The sequence below is a fragment of the Carettochelys insculpta genome, chromosome 14 (assembly GCF_033958435.1).
Source record: "Carettochelys insculpta isolate YL-2023 chromosome 14, ASM3395843v1, whole genome shotgun sequence".
In the NCBI taxonomy this organism is placed as follows: Eukaryota; Metazoa; Chordata; order Testudines; family Carettochelyidae; genus Carettochelys; species Carettochelys insculpta.
In genome coordinates this window covers 4,720,422-4,740,196 of record NC_134150.1, presented here as the reverse complement: position 1 = coordinate 4,740,196, position 19,775 = coordinate 4,720,422, and the positions used below count along the sequence as shown (strand labels likewise).

The 19,775-nt window shown below is 48.9% G+C and overlaps 1 protein-coding gene across 3 annotated transcripts in view; it reads left to right on the top strand.

The window, feature by feature from the left end:
* The window catches only part of CPNE2 (copine 2), a 163,633-nt gene that overhangs the window by 82,291 nt on the left and 61,567 nt on the right, over positions 1–19,775 (top strand). For all 3 annotated transcript variants that reach the window (XM_075009120.1, XM_075009119.1, XM_075009118.1), the window contains exons 5-7: positions 3,329–3,400; positions 6,164–6,247; positions 18,336–18,425. In XM_075009120.1, coding sequence (XP_074865221.1) covers positions 3,329–3,400; positions 6,164–6,247; positions 18,336–18,425 — 246 coding nt within the window. The remainder of the gene's footprint in view (positions 1–3,328; positions 3,401–6,163; positions 6,248–18,335; positions 18,426–19,775) is intronic.

The window sequence follows — 19,775 nt, the reverse complement described above, 5'->3', positions numbered from 1 at the left end:
TACCGTAATACCATCGGCAATCTCCCTGAGCACCCATGTTGTGCCTCTGTCCTAGAACCAGAGTCTGTGCTTCAAGTGTTTAGCTGTAATGGTGACTCAGAGTCCATAAATCGTGCTCCATGCCAGCTTTCTGAAGAGACCCCTGAAGACTATAACTCACCACTGCCTCTGCATTTTTCTTAAGCAGCAGAAATCCTCTGATTGCTCCTGCTGAAGAGGATTGTCCCTTGATTTGCCGAGTTTTATAATGACCGAGATGTAATTATACTTCCCTTTTTAAAGTGCTTCTGCTGGGATCGTGCACCAGGGAACGTTCTGAAATGCATCGTGCTAATAAACGTCAGGATGTGTATGTTTCCATCCTTCTGAGTTTCCCTGAGCCTGATTGTCCTTGGCTGCTATTTCAAACCTCCGTCTTCTCCTACTTATCCCTGTGTCTCCCCCAAGTGACGCCAGGAGTTTATCATGCCTGATAATATCCTCTGTCACCAAGACGAAGCTCCGTGTATGCTGTTCGGTGGTTGTTCCAATGCTGCTGTTCACTTGAGAAAACCCGGACAATATACAAGCAACATCGGTAGGCACTTGAACAATATCAACGTTGCCTCAGGAGAATCCTAAATATCTCCTGGGGGGCTGGCATCCCCGAAGAGTCCGACATGACTAGCATTGAAGCCCTTATCATTATCAATCATCAGCAACTTCGTTGGACTGGTCATGTGGTTCGGATGTCTGATAGCATCTCTCAAAACAGATCCTGTTTTCAGAGCTGGAGGAAGGACGGAGGAACGTTGGGGGCCGGAGGAGGTGATATAGGGATGTGCTGAAGGCACATGTGAAAAAGCCCAGCATTGGTGTCGACAATTGGGAGAGCTTTTCCCAGGACCGTCCCCAGTGGAGAGCAGTTATCCATGAGGGGGTGGCTCAATTTGAGAGGTCCCACCACACTGCAGATGAGGAGAGGCGGAGAAGAAGAAAAGAGCATCAAAAACTGCCCCGCGCCCTCCAACAGCTGTCAACACCTGCCCCTTCTGTGGTGAGCCCTGTGGTTCCAGAATCGTCCTGGTCAGCCATCAACAGCCTCATATTCTAGGAGACACATTAGAGCAGGGGGTGGGGAACCCCTGGCACCCTACTTAATTTGATTTGGCCCACACAACTCTCCATGATGACACCACCGTCCTTTTTGGCGAGGGGCTGGAAAATAGGATCCTGGGCTAGATGAACCATTGGTCCTTCTTATGATGATCACCAGCTCCCCTTGCTCGAGCGCAACAGAAGATTTATGGTTTTTAATTTAATCATTTTGGGAAGCAGATATTGTAGGAAAAAAGCTATTTTTTGCTTTGGTCAATGTCACGTTTCCAAGGCTAGGTCAGGAGGTGAATTCAGGGGAAAACTCAGTCACACGGGCAGCGGTGCTAGCCGCGTTATTCCCATGGAATTATTTTTCTTCCTACCAGTTTAGATGTCACCCCCAAAGCTTCTGTGACATCAAAGAGGGAAAAGGGAAAGTGCACCAACTTGCCTTTGCGAATGAGCGCATCGTTTGTGTCAGTGATCTTGTACTGGAGCATCATCACCATCATCATCGTCATTAACAAACAGGGGCTCAATGCCTGTTGGCGTCCAGTGCCTCCCTCACTATTGCCTTCCATTTTTCCCTATCCAGCGCGGAGTGGCTTAGTGTCTGTAGACTAGCTCCACACCAATCTAGTAGATCATCTACCCATTCTCTGTGGGGTCTGCCTCTCCTGTTCGAAGCAACCGTTATGCCAAATACCAAGATCTTGATTTTTTTTCGTTCATCGTTCATTCCGCAGATAATTTCCGAATAGCTGTAGCTTCCATTCTATAGCCTTTCGGCTGTATCTTCCTATATAATTCCTTGTTGGTGACCTTCTGCATCTCAGGATCTTTCTATAACAACTCCTCTTGAACACCAATATCCTTCTCTTTGAATCTTTCGTGATCACCCATACTGCTGAATACACACGTTTTTCAAGACGCTCAGCTTCGTTCCTTAGCTAATCTCTTTGCTTTTCCAGATCTTATCCATCGCCTTCAAACACGCTCTTGCTTTCGCTATTCTAGTCCCTATTTCCTTCTTACAATCTAGATCGTACGTCATGTCATCTTGCTCCCCAGATACATGATCTTCTCTACCTTCTCTAGTTTGATCCTGTCTACATTGATCTTCCTTCCTATTGCCTTTTCTCCAAATACTGGGGCACGATATGGGACACCTGGATATCAGGAGGAGGCAGCTCTTCCTTGGAGTGAAAAATGGGGAGGCAGTGATTCTGGAAGTCTCCCGGACTGTAGTACCTCGGCAGCCATAAAACCAAGACCTAGTGCGTCTCAGTTGTGAAGATAAAGGAGACCAGATTTCAGTTTTAGTCCTTAGAGACAGAGGGCAGTGCTGATGGGTGGTAGTGGAGGGGAAGAAGAGTTTTATGTTGATGGGTCCTTCGGTCTTCTCCATCTGAATCAAAGTAGCAGCACTTGGAGCCCTGTCCTGTATCTGGGTCTGTGTTCAGTGGGGGCTGCATATGGTGAATGCTCCTGCTTTGGAAAGGGGGCTGGACTTGATGACTTCCTGAGGTCTCTTCCAACCCTGGTATTCTCTGATTAGTTCATACGTGTCCTATTGCAGGAACAGGGCCATGGATGGTTTCGTTATGGGTCGTGTGTACAGTTGAGTCTTGACATTGGCGAGCGCCCCATTCGCAAATTCAGTTACTCGCGAGTGACCTCGCTTTCCTGGGGCTCTGAGGCAGGAGCGCCAGCAACCGCGGCTTCCCTGGGGCCATGACCACCCACAGCTGCCTCTTCCCATGGCTCTGAGCCCCCCCACCCCCCATTCATGAAAATCAACATTTGCAAGGGTTCTGAACACAGAACCCTCGCAAATGTTGAGACCCTACTGTATTAATCAACCTTGTCAATTTCTCCTTCCAGCGAGGCCTCTGATGATCTTTTTATAAATTCACCAGTCTTTGGATTTTTTTTTTCATTAACCGTTCTAGAAAAGGGGAGGGGAACAGGCTTGCGTCTGGACTGGTGAAATTACCTACAGTTTGGCAAAGGTGGGATTATCCTCAGTCCTGGCTGTATTTTAAGGCGATGTCACAAGTTTCTTTGAGAATAGGTTTTGCACAGTTTGTAGTGATGCAGCTCCTTCTAAATGGTAAGTGATTAAATAAAAAAAAAAACCCAATGGCCAAAATTCCCTCTTGTAGTTTATGGATTTGGAATCTCTTGTGCAGTTAATAGGTAAATTTAATTTTCATTCTAAAAACAAATAACATTTTCTCTTGTCTTTCAGATAGCTGCCCAAGAGCTGTCAGATAACAGGGTGATCACTCTGAGCATGGCTGGCAGAAAACTGGATAAAAAGGTGTGTAGGGGTTCATCCCCAGTGCGCAAACCTAAAACTTGTTTTTTGGCCATGGGATCCTGAGGAATCGGTAAATGTGAAAGTATCAGTGGCCATGATAACCTAATATACAGGTCATTGGACTGGCACCAAACAGACCTGGAGGTCCATTTCCATCTTCATCACTGGTCTGCTGGGTAGTGAGGCAAGTGGTTTGGAATCACTAGCCTCATTTTTCCCATCTGTAAAATGGGGTTACTGCTGTCCGTTGTAAATAGCCTTGAGCTCTGCTGATGAAAATGGAGTGGAGTTGAGCTGCAAGGCTGGGCACTGTCCAAACATTTGCTCATGTATTGTTGCTGATGACCTTTTCCTTCCTTTTCTCTATTGAGTGTTTTGTCTTTTGAGGATATTAAGCAACAAACTTGTTTTTACTAACTGCTCAGGGTCAGATTCTGATCCCTTTACTAACCAAATAGCACCTTATCCCACAAGCAATGCCAGTGATGGCAAGTGGTCTAATCGTGAATCATATTTTGGGTACTGGCCTATAAGTAACAATGTCAGAATAATGATCCTGTCATTCCTACATGCCCACACATCAGGCAAATCTCTGTGCATATATAGAGAGAGGGCGTCTATAAACAGTTGGCAGGAAACAAGCTGATCTTTATCAGGGGTGTCTCCGAAGACAGAGTGAACATTGACAGCACACAGTCTTTGGTTGGCGACAACGTGGCTCCCAGAGTACTACCTGACTTGTGTGTCACGGCTGACGTGGTTTGTGCTAGAGAAACCATGACAGAGTTCTTGGTTGCTGTGACACTTTTCCTTCTGGGAATTCCCTGAATTCAGCTGCATGGTTTTCTCTTGCACGCAATATGCCTGTTCTCTGCAGAATCCACGCAGGGTGTTGCTGTTAAGACTTTGAATGTGAAACTGCCCGTGAAAAATTGTAAACATGGGCAGTTTTTCCTACTGGATCAGTTTATCATAAATGTGCACCAAATGGAGAACCGCGTTGTCGATGGGTATTTTGGGTGTTGCAGTGTCCACCTGTACTTGGTTGAAATGTTGGCATTTGTTCAAGGTGTGCATTTCTGTGGGCTTCCAGGTAAAATAGTTACCTGCAGGTTTGGTAAGCTGCAAAAGGTAACGGAACCTCTGCCTTGAAGATCTTCAGGGCTGTACAGCATTTCAACTTCACAGCTGCTGTTCAAGTTCATGAGGTCATTCATAAAGGAGCACCCTCTCTGTGCGTTTTAGAAAATATAGGGCTAGTGATCTTCCTGTGATTGCCAGTGTTACCCTCAGGGAACATCTACACTCCCCAGTAGATCGACCCGGTCAGGGATGATCTTCCAGGGTTTGATGTTGTGTGCCTACTGGGGACGTGTGACATTGAACTATTTGGGGCCAACAGTCCACCAGGTACTTCTCAATCTTGTGAGGAGTGAGGGAGATCTGCGGCAGAGTTTCTCCCTTCGACCTCCCTCGGTGAGGACGACCAGATAAGTCAGTGGTAGATAAGTCGATTCCAGCTGCACAATTTCCGTAGCTGGACTTGTGTATATATCACGGACTTTTAAGGTCTCGTGTAGACCTGGCCTTAGTCTGAGCTTCTCCCATCAGTGTAGGTACTCTGCCTCCCCGAGAAATGGTAGCTGTGGTGATGGGAGAAGCCTTCCGTTGTCATAGCACTGTCTATACCGGGGGATGGCGCAGTTTATACCATTGTAAGTAACAGAATTTGTACTAAGGGTGGAGGGATCAGAGTTGTTTAACTAAAGGTGGGGTTTTAAACCAGTTCAATTAAATTGATACTACAGGTAGAACTTCTGTAGTCCGGAACACTCTCATCCAGCAACATCCATGATCTGGCATGATTTTAGTTAACTGGATGACCACTTACTATGGGGATAGCCAAGTTTCCAGTGGTCCCATAAAGTTTGTTTCCATCCACCAGTCCTGGCTCTCAGTGTTCTGTGCAGTTCTTCAGCTGTAATTTAGCCCTAACCGTCTTCAAAGAGTCCAGTAAGCAGTGGGAGTGTTGCTAATGCGGCTAGACCAGGGATTCCCAACCTATGGGTCGGGACCGTCTGGAGATGGGAGGTTGCTGGCTGCTCCTGCATCCTAGAGAGATTAACTGCACAGCTGTTCTGCTCCACGGACTGAGCCACACAGTGTTTCCTCTGAATCTGAGACAGTCTGTCCACATGCAGAATCCGTTTTACCTGAAACAACTTCCAACCTGTCTGAATCCTCCACAATAGTGACCTCCCATGGTCTGGCAAATTCTCTCGTCCAGCACCAGTCAGGCACTGAGGGTGCTCTCCTAGAGAGGTTCAACCTGTACAGAGTGTCTGGAGAATTCTTAAATGGTTTTAAACCCGTCTTCTGTCAGTTTAACTGCCTCCTGTTAAATATTCAGGGACAACTTAAATTGCTAAACATTTGAAACTGGTACAAATGTGTCCACACATCTGTATACAAGTTCTCAGTGTTTAGCGTCCGAGTAACAAGAGTGCTTTTCAGGCTGTAACGCTGTGCCCGTCCCATCACTGGAGTTCTGTAACTGCCTCCAAATAGCAGCTGCTTCAGACTACTGCTGAGAGCAGTTGAAAACCACTTCCTTAGTATGTATTCTGTGCAGGTCAAAATAAGCATGAGGTTAGTCTCTTTCCTATCAGTACTCCCATTTTAGGTGCTTTTTACTACTCCTATCTGTGACTTTTGTGAAATGAGGGAAAATAACGGTACAACCCATCATGCGTTTTTCCACAGGACCTGTTTGGAAAGTCTGATCCATTTCTAGAGTTTTATAAACCCGGCGATGATGGGAAATGGATGCTGGTTCACAGAACAGAGGTGAGTGGGACAATTTTTTGAGGTTTTAGGTGAACCAGTCAATACCTTTTAGTCCTTAGCCTTTTTTCTGATAGCATCACTGATGATGGGACAGATGTACGTCCATTTCCTTGCTTAACCATGCCTAGCTAAGAGGGTCTGTATTGGAAAGTAGGAGAAGTGATAAAGTTGCAGCAAAAAAGCTAAACAAATAACTGAGGTTTCTAAAAGCAGGTTAGAAAGTCACCTGTCGGGGATGGTCTAGATAATACTTATTCCGGGGTCTGGACTAGATAACTTCTCCGAGTTGCTTCCAGTCCTACCAATCTATGATCCTATAAATCATTGTATTTTTAGGGTTCCTAGTTTTGGGGGTTATTAATTTCATTTTGTGAAAGATATTTTTAGTGATTGTTTTTACTTCCATGTAGAGGTGAATACTTTGGAGTTGTTTAGGGCTCTTTGTACATACAGTAATGAAGAATTGTACTGTATTATACTCATTATGGTGGCTTGACTTGAATGAATAATTTCTTTGTAATTTTTCCTGTTGCTCTTCGATATAATTGTGACGGTCCCCCGATCTTTGTGAAAATAGCTTACAAATTGGGGTCTGTTCTGGTGTGGCTAAGATCTGAAGAAGTGGGTCTGTCCCATGAGAGCTCATCACCTAATGAATTATTTTGTTAGTCTTTAAAGTGCTACGTGACTGCTTTTTGTTTTCTTATAAATATGTGTAACTTGGACATGCTTTGGGCAAGATATCTCCTGTAACCTATCAATTTTAATGGAATATTTGCTGGATTTGTATATTCTATTTCAGCGCATGTCTCATTTTTCCATGTAAAGTTAGAAACATGAAGTGTAAGTCTGTTTTTAGGTTTAAATGTGGTGATGTGTGCCATTACTCGTGCCCCAGTACTCTAATGACTGGGCGAGCAACTAAATGACTTGTGAACAACCTTGTTTGTCAGGATTCTCCAGATCTGAAGAAGGGGGTCTGCCTTACGAGAGCTCATCACCTGATAAATAACATTTTTAGTCTTCAAGGTGCTGCAGGACTGCTTTTTTGTTTGTCCTATAAGTGGAAGGAGACATGTTACCACCTGATGCTGAAAGCCATTTTGATCCAGTGTTTTTCCTTGGGAAGAGGGGTTGTAAAATGAAGGCGTCCTGCCCTGGGAAAAAGACTATTTAAACAATGGGAAGTGGTCAGTTTTTGTCTTCAGCCTGCTTTGGATATTGCCTGACACACCCTAAGAGGAAACAAAGAACAATGGAAGAGTGTTGGCCCAAACTGGAGTAAAAGAACAGCTCTGGATTCAAAATTTTACCTGGCATGAGGGCAGCTCCTTTAGGGTAAGAGTCCACATGTGATAAATTTCTCAGGGAAGTTAGAACTAGCCATGTGTTTCCTTTTCATTTTAATTTACTGTCTGTCTTTGATCTGTTCTCACTTAGAACTGCTTAGGCTATGTCTAGATTACCGGGATTTGTCAACAGAAGGTTTTCTGGAAGATATCTTCCAAAGAAAAACTTCTGTCGACAGATCTCAGCCAATCTGCCCAGCAGATTGCAAAAGCCATCTGCTCTGTTGACAGAACTGTTTGTTGACTGCCCTGCCACTCTGACAAAATGGCCAACTGGAAACATGACAGGCAGGGCTGTCCCATGTCCCAGAAGCCTTGTGTGTCAGAGGACCCCCCTGGAACATCCACATGGCTTTCTGTCGACAGATCTCGGTCGACAAAGGCATTATTCCTCATGATGAGAGGGGCACAGCTGTTGACAGAAGTGCTGTGTTCTGTGTAATTACAGTTGACAGAAAGCCTTGGGGATCTGGATGCTCCCCAGGTTTTGTCGACAAAATGTCAGTTTTGTCAACAAAGCCGTCTAGTGTAGACGTAGCCTCAGATCCCAATTTTTATGCTTAATAAAAATTCTTTTGCTTATGGTCAAGCTCAGCGTAAACAACTGGTGCCCCCTCCAGGTTACAAAGTGCATAACTCCCTTCCGTTCATGAAGGTGGCTTACCTGATGAGCTCCCTCTGTGCGAAACTTTTGCACAGAGAGAGACGGGTTTATTTGGGGCATTGAACCCTTTGGCGGATGGTTTCCTAGCTGCTGGGCCCTAGAACTACGTTCTCCCAGATTTGAACTGGGGCAGTGTCTGCATTGCTCTGCTGGCACAGGGAGCCCCACCTCTGTGCCTTGTCTGGGGAGACCAGAAGATCTAGCCCAGCAGCAAAGGATGGTGGGAAGCTCCAGAGAGCAGGACAGTGTCAGTGGCGAGGTCAGCACATCAGGGAACGATCCCAAGGGGTTTTCTGTGACCGCCCCCATCACAGTAATGCTGCAATCACACTATGTTAATGTGCTCAAGGAAAATTTGAGTGCCAGCCTGCAGCGTCGTCATTGCTACATCAACACTGCCTCAGGAGAATCCTAACATCCCTTGGGAGGACAGGCGCACGAACACGAGCATCCAGGAAGAGTTGAACATGACCAGCATCGAAGCCGTTATCGTTCATTGGTAGCTTCCTCGGACTGGTCACGTGGTTCGGATGGCTGATCAGCACCTCCCAAAGCAGATCCTGTTTTCCGAGTTGGAGGAAGGACAGAGGAACGTGGGGGCCAGAGGAGGTGCTGTAGGGATGTGCTGAAGGCACCCATGAAAAAGTGCAGAATTGGTGTTGACGCTCGGGAGGACCTTGCCCAGGACTATCCTTAGCGGAGAGCGGTAATCCATGAGGGGGTCGCTCAGTTTGAGAGGTCCCGCCGCAGTCCAGACAAGGAGAGGTGGAGAAGAAGAAAAGAGCATCAACAACTGCCCTGCGCCCCTCCAACAGCTGCCAACACCTGTCCCTTCTCTGATAAGATCTTCACTTCCAAAATTGGGCTGGCCAGCCGTCAATGGACTCACAAGTAGGAGGGTGACATGGACGTCCTCCTCGTTATCAAGTGACTGCCGAGAGAGAGAGACGGGCCAATTAATGTCCAACGTGTTGGCCCACTTTAGAAATCCCACCTCAGTTGTCCACATGATTGCTTCATTTAGACGAGTCCTGAGATACAGATCACTATTTCCAGGGTTTTGTTGTTGTTCATTAGATAAACACTGATTTAACTCATTGCTACGGGGGTGTTTTGTCTGTATGTATCAGTTAAAACGGAACCTGGGAAGCCCTAATTATCTGAGCTTCGTAGGTGTGCGTAGCACTTGGCAGAGGAGAAATCCAGAGAAGAGCTCCATCGATCCCAGGGTAACAGTATACAGACAGGAGGGTGTGGAGGCCTGATTAGAGAGGACACCACTTAGGCTTCTGGGAAGAAACAGGTCTCAAGGAGGTGGACAGACGCACTGCAGTCAGGGGCCCTGTTCCAGTTTTAAGGGGCAGACAGAACAAAGGCCTGAATCCCAGCGGGCGAGGGGAGGACAAAAGGGGCGCAGAATGAGGGGAATGGGAGGAACCTGGGGAAAGGAAGGCGCACTGTGGGAGCATGGAGCGGGAAGAGAGGCCAAGGCGGTAGAGCCGGGGTCAGCAACCTTTCCAAGGCGGAGTGCTGAAATTTTACCTCTGACAGTCCAAGAGCTGGTGATACTCAAGACACCCCCAACCCCCACCTCTCTGTGCAGGGGAAGGAGGGAATACAAGACACATCCGCCCCTCAGATTCTGGGGGAGAGGCAGGGTGGAGCTGGGCCAACCCCTGCCGGGATCTCTCTGTGCCCAGCAACCCCCCTGCTTCCCCCCACGTGGACACTGGGGGCACGCCTAGGTGCGGCTGCAGAATCAGCCCCAGCCAGGGTCCCTCTGTGCCTAGCACCCTCCACCCCGTGCAGAGACTTACTGGGCTGCAGGTCACCTTCCCGGGCTGGGTGGGGCACTGGCAGGGGCCGGACAGCCAGACTGCTCCACAGGGAGGGTGTGTGTTCCTCCGCAGGCCGGCTCCCAGGCTGGGCTTGCCCGTCCTGTCTCTGCTCCCCCTGCGGCATGGGGGAGGAGGGGCTGGGCCTGAGCCACCTCTGCATGTTGCTGAAAAGCAGCTCCCGTGTCCCTTTCGGCACACGGGCCGGGGGTTGCTGGCCCCTGCCATAGTGCCATCAGGAAGAGGTGTTGGAATCTGTGGTAAAACCAATGAGCCCGGGCAAGGACTCCGGGAGGGACGACGTAGCTGGAGCAGCAGAGAGAGGTAGGAGAAGCGGCAGCATTTTGGGTAAACTGGAGAGGGTCGTGCTAATCCTGGTGAGAGAGCGGGACCAGGAGAGACCAAGGGTCTCAGCAGTAGGCAAGGAACCATTTGGTTTAGCATTAAAATAGGCTAACTGGGGAGGCATTTGGTCCGATTCTCAGCCGGTGTGAACCAAAACAGCTCTGTGGATTTCTCAGGAGCGACCCCGCTGGCATCTGGCCCGTTGTCTCACGTCTTCAGCACCGGACTAAGGGGACTGGTAGTCGCCTGGTTTGTATTTTTGCCATTGCCAACGCTTTTATCTGGCCTTGGGCAAGTCATGCCCCTTTCTGTATCACAGTCTCCCCAGGTGTAAAATGGGGATCGTCCTTCCCTGCCTTCAAGCAGGTTCAGGCCATTCTGTAAGGCCAGGTCTAACGTGGACATTAAAGTCTATTGTAGAGATGCAGCTCTACTTACAAGTGTGTAGCTAGAACTACGATAGACTTACCTGACCTTCTACACAGAGGGAGGGCAATGGGAGAAATTTTCCCATCAACCTCCCTTACTCCTTGCAATATAGAGTACGGAGGTTGCCCGCTGATCCCAGATGATTCAATTTTCACTGTCCTTACTAGACACGTGAAATCAAATCCCGGCAGATTGAACCTGGCTGGGTCGATCATTCGCATATTGAAGAAATACCCAAAGTTGTTGGTTCCCAGCTGGTGTTCCGCAGAATCCCAGGGTTCTGGGAAGTGAAAATAAGGGTTCTGCGAGATATTCCATTACAATAGCTGACTGCAGCTACTGAAGCAGTAGAACTCAATTTAATTCGTTTAACGGCCAGCAAGGTGACGGGAGGGATCCAGCTGTTAAACCAACTGAATTTAGTTCTGTTATTTCACCGGCAGCAGGGCAGGGAGCTGCAGAGAGCCCCTCACTTGCCCCGCTACCCGAGTGGCCGCACCCCTCTGGTGGGCATGGCTTGGTTCTCCATGCCAGTGAAACATCTCCACGCCAGCCTTCCTTTCGCTGGGTGCATGTGGCTGCCCAGCGTAGGCTTCCCAGCCAGCGCTGCGGATGAGTTAGTCCTGGGGCCTGGTTTGGGGCTGAGATGGGGTAATGCTGGGGGATGTGGGGGCAGCTTTGGGGCTGAGAGTGGTTAAGCCTGGTTATGAAGGGATGGGATTGTGGGATGGGCGGTAAAGCTTGGGGATGGAGGGGGCAGATTTGGGGGCCGAGGCAGGTAGAGCCTGAAGCAGGGATGTGGGTTTGGGGGCCGCAGGGGGGTAGATCCTGGGAATGGAGTTCTGCACAATTCCTTCAAATTTAAAAGGATTCCATGGCCAAATCAAGTTGGGAGACGCCGCCCTAAATCATCATCTCTTGCAAGCAGAAAATACTTCGGCTGAATCCTCAGCTGGCGCAAATCGGCATCGCCTGAACAGCTTCGGTGGAGCTGAGCTGACCTTCCACCTTCTGCCACAATTGGGAGTATTTCCTATTCATCTGCGTCAAGGTTATCTTGCATCGTACTGGTTCTGCGGTTTGTGCATGTAGAGGAAGGGAGCGTGGGAAGAGATCGTGACTTTGTTTGTTACCGTGTACACACTGAAAGTCGCTGCGCACCCTCTGTGAGTTGGAACCTGATGAGAGGGCGGCAGATGAAGGCTCTGGCTGGCTGCTCGCATGGGGAATTGAGGCTGTTTTCCCAGCTCTTGTGCCCCTTTAGGCTATAGCTGCGTCAAAGTTCTGTCATCACAAGCAAAGATCCTGTAAGGATGTTGGACTTTTCTCTCCGCTTCACTGCTTAGCACAGGGGTTGCTGGAGTCTGATGGAAGAGACACACCCCAGGCTGTGATTGTGTTGGTCTTTGAAAAGGACTACAAATATTTGCCAGGTTTTGACCAGTTGTCCTTCCCTTACCTGGACTTCAGAGCAGCAGATGCTCTCAAAACCATCTCAAGTTAGGCTGTGGCTACATCTCCGCAGAGCACAGAAGAGCGACCGCTTAGGTTCGCTGCATGAAATGGCGCATTCTGGGGTCAACATGGAGCCTGGAACTCCTCGCGAGCCGCAAGGATTAAGGGAGGTTGATGGGAGGAGTGCTCCCATCAACCTTCTGCCGTGAAAATGGGCAAAAGTCGACCGCTGTAAAGTCAATTGTAGGTACCCAGTTGGCATACCTAAAATTGCGTAGCAGCTGTTGACCTTCTGGTTGAGTGTAGACGTAGTCTATGTCTCTCTGCTAGACATGGAAGTCGACCTCAGATACGAGATTTTAGCTATGCCAATTGCGTAGCTAAAATCGATGCACCTACGTTCCGTTAACTTGTCTGTCTTAACTGTGGAAGGTGAACGGAAGCATTTCTCCCTTCGAACTTCCTTATTGCTCTCCCCTTACAAGGAGCACGGGGTCGACTGTGACCTCTGAGAGCTTGATCTCATTCGTGTGCAAAAATCAAACCCCGGAAGATTGACCGTGAGTGGGTCGATCTTCCGACGTACTGTAGATTAAGCCCAAGAACCTCGGAATTCTAGGCTGCTTTTGAAAACATTGGCCAGGACATTTAAACTAAAGCGCAGAATCACCAGTGCAGTCCCTGGGTTTGCCTATGCCTAAAGCTGTGGTTCCCAATGGCGAGGGCACTGCAGAGGGTCAGTGGAGGAAAAAAAAGAAAAGATACATAATGATCATAGAAAATGAGTTCTAAATAAATTGCACAGTTACAGCCAAGTATTCTTTTTAAATTTAAGTATCTTCCAATGCTGTTACTAACTGCTGTCCAAAAAGCTATGTTGTGGTTTCCTTTTTCAGTTAATGAAGTGTACACAGTGGTTTGAATTGGCTTGGATGGGGGTCCGCGAATCGTTTGGGGAGTTGATTTGAGGATCTGCACTAGAGAAAAGTTTGGGATCCTCTGGCTTTGCGTAAACAGAGAATTTCAAACCCAGAACCATCAATTCAGACCTAAGATTAATTGAAAAATAGAACTGTTTGAGAGCTGTGGTACAAGGTTCTGACACAATGCTTCCCTCTGATGGAACTTAAACTTTCCATGGAAAAGTTTGATTTCCATTTGCTGGCCAGATCTACTTACAGACGCATTTTAAGGAGTCCCTTTTGACTCGATATTGATCTCCTCAGTCAATCTTCTGGGGTTTGATTTCATGTGCCTGGTAGAAATGTGCAAAATCGAACTATCCGGGGTTGGCAGTTTCCCCCTGTGCTCCTCAATATCGCGAAGAATAAGGTAGGTTGATGGGAGAGACTCTCCCTTTGACCTTTCTCAGTGGGGACAGTCAGGTAAGTCAATTCTAGCTACGCAGTTGCTGTAGTTAGACTTGCTTATCTGCTGTCGACTTACCTGCCTAGCGTAGACCAAGCCTGAGACCCAGTAAAATACATGAATTGTGAATCTTGGCGCCATACATGAGAACAGAGTTTGTTTTATTTTCTTTCAGCAGCTAGGGGGAAAAAATCTGTATGTTTTCAGGGCCTTAAGTAATGTCCTGCTGAACTTCCCTGGAAATAAACTGCTGCTTTCAAAAGAATTCTGAATGGCAGAAACATCTAGGTTTGGGCAGAGGTGTTACTGGAAATTAAGTGATTCCTGCTCCTTGTGGGCTACAGTTTTTGGTACCTTCCTGGCTGTTAGTGTGTTGTTGGGTAACAAAGGTGTCTGCTGTGGAAGGCTATTGCTGACGGTGCAGCGTGTTTCAAAATGAGGTGTCAATCCTCAGCCGGGTGCCACGTGTGAAGTAAGCGTTAATTGTCTTGTAGACACCCGCCGTGAGGACCTGGTGTCTAGTAGCATATGGGCACCATGCGGTGGGCGGTCTGAATGCGGCTGGGTTCCCTGCGGTCGTTCCAGCCCGACGTAGGTGTTAGCTGACACTAAAGGCGTGGCTGATCGGAGTAGTGCTTAGTGCCAGAAAGAGTCCCTTTTACATGTGAGTCTTTAACTGCTAGGACAGACTGTCCCTTCGCAGCGGGCAGCCAGGGTGGCTGATGGATGCCCCAGGAGTCTGCTCCTTGGCAGGCAGCCAAACTCAATGCCCAGTTTCCAGCACACTAGCACCACCTAAGGAGTTAATTAGCCAGAAGCCGGCTCGGGTTTTTTGGTTGTGCATGTCTCGATGCAATCACTGGAGGAGTCAGGCTTAGTGTAGTGGTTACTATGATTTATTACAGTGAAAAGTTTAGCATGTAAGAGATGTAAATTTACAGGTAATTTAGATTGTTAAACTTAACTTTAGTTACAACTTAACTTTAGTTACAACAACAACAACACTTAGCTTATTAAATGCGCGCAAAATAACATAGCAGGTATAATTCTCACCCCTGCATCGTCCAACTCCAGGGTTGCCAGCGTCTGTCACTCAGTTCCTCGGGAAGAAGAGTACGAGGAGGGCGTCCCCTTACCTCAGGAGGCAAGGGCCCGTTCTGATCAGCAGGTCAGGCAATTGCAGCTCAGCTCATGTCTGCTGCTAGGCCCTACTTTATACCCCTTGGGTCACGTACACATCTTCCTTAACACCAGTTGTGCTGGTACATCTCAGTGATGCCAGTCTCAAAAGATGGTTACCAGATTAATTTCATAGAATCATAGAACACTAGGACCGGAAGGGACCTTGAGAGGCCATGGAGTCCAGCCCCCTGCCCCAATGGCAGGACCTTTGCATTTGTTAGGTGAAGATAGCCGAATGTTAGCCAAATCATTAAGACAGAACATTCTTTTCACATGGGCATAGGATTCCTCTCCTGGAACGTTATGTGGGCGTATCACTATCAGCACCGTTCAAGGGTAGCCCGAGGCCCCCAGCTCCAGGAACAGCCTGTTACCCCCTTTGTTTATTCTTCTGTGCTTCCCATGGTTTCGACGACTCAGCACATCTGTGCCTTGAAGTAGTCACGGGGGGAGGGGGGAGTGTTTGTCTGGCTACAGTAGGCGGTGTTTACAAACCCTCCATTAAACTGTGCACTTCACGTCAGGTTATTTTCCTCTTCCCTAATGAGTCACTGTCTGTATCACCCTGGCTTGGAAAATAAACACCCGTCCTTGCTTGGTGCCCCCAGTTGCTGGCAGCTCACCCTATCCTGCAGGAGCCATGCTAATCCCGATTGTAAGTGGAAGCACTTGACGGCTATGGAGAAGGCACATGTTATAGGCCGGGGTCAGTAACCTTTCTGAGGCGGAGGTCCGACCTTTGACCTTTTGGCCTCTGCGTACCGACTGAGTGCCGGTTATATGCAAGACACCCTCAACCCCCACCTATCCAGGAGGGGTGGGAGGGTGGCAGATACGAGACACACTTGCCCCCTCAGACTCCAACAGGGGCCTGGGGCAGGCTGGGCCAGCCCCCACCAGGGTCCCTGTGTGACGACTTACCCAGGCTGCAGGTTGCCTTCCCGGGCTGGGCGGCACGCAGGTGGGGTCTGGCTGGCCAAGCAGCTCCAGCCAGAGGGCGCAGAGCAGGGGTGAGGGAGGTGGCATGGGATCGCTGCATGTGGGAAGGAAGGCTGGGGCTGAATGACATACTTCCTGGGGGTTGCTGACCCCTGCGCTAGGCAGTTTACCCACCACGTGTAGTTAGCATTCGCCGGTCAGCAAGGCCGAAAACTGGCAGCGGGAATCCTCAAGGAACGGAAGGTGTATTGTGTAAGAACCACTGGAAAAATACCGTCTTCATCTTGCTGGCTAGCTCTTCAAATGCCAGGCTGAAGGTCCGTTTTCCTGTCTGGCAAAGCCCTCTGGTTAGCGTGTGTTTTCCTTCCCAGCGCTTGGTTGTTCTCGATGCCCTTCCAGGGGAGGACGAGCTGTAACCAGTGTAGTTTGCAGTAAGGGAGATTTAGGTTGGTGTGATAGACCCCGGCCCACAGCCAGCTATAGCACCCTTGTGGAGGGGAGATAGGTTGGAAACTGGATATGTGCTTTCATGATCCTGAAGGGCTAAGGCCCAGGAAGGATCAGCCTGCAGCCCCAGGGTAAACCAACATCTGGGCTAATTAAGCAGCTGCGGCCAATCAGGGCCTGTGGAGACCTTGAGAAAGGCTCCCCCCCAGGCAAGGACGGGGAATCATAGAACACTAGGACTGGAAGGGACCTCGAGAGGCCATCGAGTCCAGCCCCCTGCCTCAGTGGCAGGACCAAGTACTGTCTAGACCATTCCTGATAGACATCTATCTAACCTGTTCTTAAATATCTCCAGCGATGGAGATTCCACAACCTCCCTTGGCAATTTATTCCACTGTTTGACCACCCTGACAGTTAGCAACTTTTTCCTAATGTCCAACCTAAACCTCCCTTGCTGCAGTTTAAGCCCCTTGCCTCTTGTTCTATCCTCAGAGGCCAAGAAGAACCAGTTTTCTCCCTCCTCCTTATGACACCTTCTTAGATACCTCAAAATCGCTATCATGGCGCCCCTCATTCTTCTCTTTTCCAAACTAAATTTTACAAGCCCAGTTCTTTCAGCCTTTCTTCATAGGTCATGTTCTCTAGACCTTTTAATCATTCTTGTTGCTCTTTTCTGGGAAGGTGGTAGAGGACGGACAGGGACTGTGGTGAGAAGGACTGTGGTTGTCTGGGGGGAAAAGGGGGTCTGGCGGAAGTGGCCCAGGGCGGGGGGCTGTGGCACTAGGAGAGCTCAGGGAGGGAAGCCCCTCCTGCTGCAGCTGCCTAAGGTCCCTGGGCTGGAACCCGGGACATGTGGGAGGAGACTGGCTTCTCCCCAGACCACCCCATGCTTCAGGGCAGCCCTAGAAGGCAGGAGAAGGTGGGCCACCCCGAAGGAGCAGCGGGCGAGGAGCGAGCCTCTTCCATGGAAAATGGTGTTTGGACCGGCCAATGGTGAGAGTGGCCCAGTGACACTGTGATCCAAGCCCCTGTGAGTACAGGAGCCAGAGGGAGGGACCCAGCAGGCCGTTGAGGCTGCTTTTAAACCCCTCTTAGGGCAGGGACCACAAGGACAAGCCTGGGTTTTTTTTGTTACATTGGGTATTTAAAACTTTTTAACCCTATGGGCGGTTCGCCACTGGAACAGGTTACTAGGGGAGGTTGTGGAATTCCTATCTTAGGAAGCTTTTAAGAACAGGTTGGGTAAACCCCTGTCTGGGATGGTCAGTGCCCTCAGCACATGGGGTGGAACTTGACGACTTCCTACTGAGGCGTCTGTGAGCTCGTTCTGAGTGTCCCACCGCTCCGGGGTGGGAGATGGTTTCTTTAACTCCTACAGTAGAGGCTCGTGCTCTTAATTGTGGAAGCCTCAGCATCAGTCCTGGGCGATGATGGATGCAGATAGATGTTGTATCTGCCTTGATTCAGCCTGTAATGAAACACTACCAAATTGTGTCCTGGCAAGCAGGAAAGTAGGAACATTAACATTTAACTAGTTAATTGATGAGCTTTACCCTAAACAAATGAGGCTTGCTGGTGACGGTTAACCGGTAGGGGCTGAAGCTGTAGGGGGTTGCTCCAGCTGAGCCAGAGCCGTTCTGGCAGGGGGGAGGATGGTTGGCTGTTCAGGGAAGATGGGCGTCTGGGAAAGCCATGGACAGGGACTGCTCTGGCCACACTGGAAGAACCCTGCCCCATCGGGGCCCCCAAGGGCAGGGATGCTCCAGCCTGGCTGGAGCAACGTCCACCTCCTCAGTCGGTTAACCTGTTGAACTTACCCATTTCATCGGTGAAGTAATAAAGGGGATTTTACATCTGTACAGGACAGGTTTCCAGGCAAGAAAATGATACAAACTAGGTTGAACTTCACCAAAGATGTAGCGCGTCTGATGTCAGCCGAGCTGTGCCAGCCTTGTGCCAGCTGTTATCTGTCGAAAGTTACTGAAAATAAGTCTCCAGCCTTTGCTTTGTGGTCAACACTTTACTGCCACTGGCTTCTTCTAATTGAAGTGTTTTTCTTCCTTCCCAAACGGCAGGTGATCAAGTACACCTTGGATCCCGTGTGGAAGCCGTTCACTGTGCCTTTGGTGTCACTGTGTGATGGAGATGTGGAAAAGCTGATCAAGGTATCTGCGTGACGCAGCGCGACTCTTACGTTGCTTTGGGTTCATGTTGCTTTACGGTCATCAGCCTCTGAGAGTGGGGCAGATGGCGGGGGAGGGAGGTTGAAGACGGCTTCAGGACTGAAATGAACACACATCCTGGTTCACTGAGGAGTCGTTCGTGCGCTGCTAAGAAGGAAGTCCACGTTTCCATGATAAAGCCAGGGGCGCGGGTCTCTTTCTATGCTAACGTCACATCATCGCTTTGCAATGGCTGAGCAAATGTTTCCTGGCAAACTGCAACAGAAATGCCCCTGTATTCCTAGCTCCTCGTCAAATGTTTCAGATGTCTCTCTACTCAGCCGTCCTAGTCTTCTCTGGTCCTGTTACTTCATCTCAATTCCCCACTTGCTCCCATGGCTCACAGTTATCTCCCTGATTCTCCTAACAAGATCCCAATCCAATCTCCCGCTTTCCCCCTCACCAGATCGGTCTCCTGTCCCCCTCTGTATTCTGTCTCTGGCAGCTTCCTTCTCATTGCCTGGCTGGGGGAAGGGGAGGGCCACAGGAAAGACAAGTGGTCTCCTTACTTTCAGTTCTAGAGCTCAGCCCAGGGTTGCAGTTGCAGGGGATGTCCAGTCCAGACCTCCGACTGGAGCATGCTCAGTGCATACAGAACCCTCAGGGAATTTAGCAGGGAAGCTCTCACAAGTCTATACAGCATATGTGCAAAGTCTTCAGCTTATTTTTGTTTTCAAGGGCTTATGACTTCAAATTTGGGAAGCTTTTTGCAGGGCTAGCTAATGGCACATCCCTGACACAAAATCCGAAGACACTGGCCAATTTCAAGTCTCTGGTCCAAAGCAAAAAGAGGGCACCAAACTTTAACATGGGTGAAACACAGCATGTTCTCAGATTGTCTTCCCTCTGAACAGCTGAACCGTTTTGGCTGAAATTTGTCAGAAAAGTTGAGCCTGAGGCAGACAGATGGGTGGAATTAGAGTTTGAGTGGGTGAAGTTTGGCCACGTTATAAGCAACTAGATTAAGGGCTTTGTAATGGAAAATGTAGGGGCAACCTTAGTGATGGGGCACAACCAGCCTTGCCTATAATAAAGACCCTTTACAGTCTGCACAAGGGGTGAGCCACAGTGTTGGACTGTTTTATTACCCTACACTCTGGAGACACTTGAATCGCGGGGAGAGGATGAGGTCGCTCAGGCGGCACTAAGCAGCAGCTGCCTGTGGTGGTTTTAAAAAAACAGACTGTTCCAGCTATCACGTCCAGTGTCAATCACGGCACGGCACGTAACGCCCTCCTGCAATTGGACACGTTCTGCCATCCTCTAAACGTTCTTAAAAAAAAGTTTTTGCAA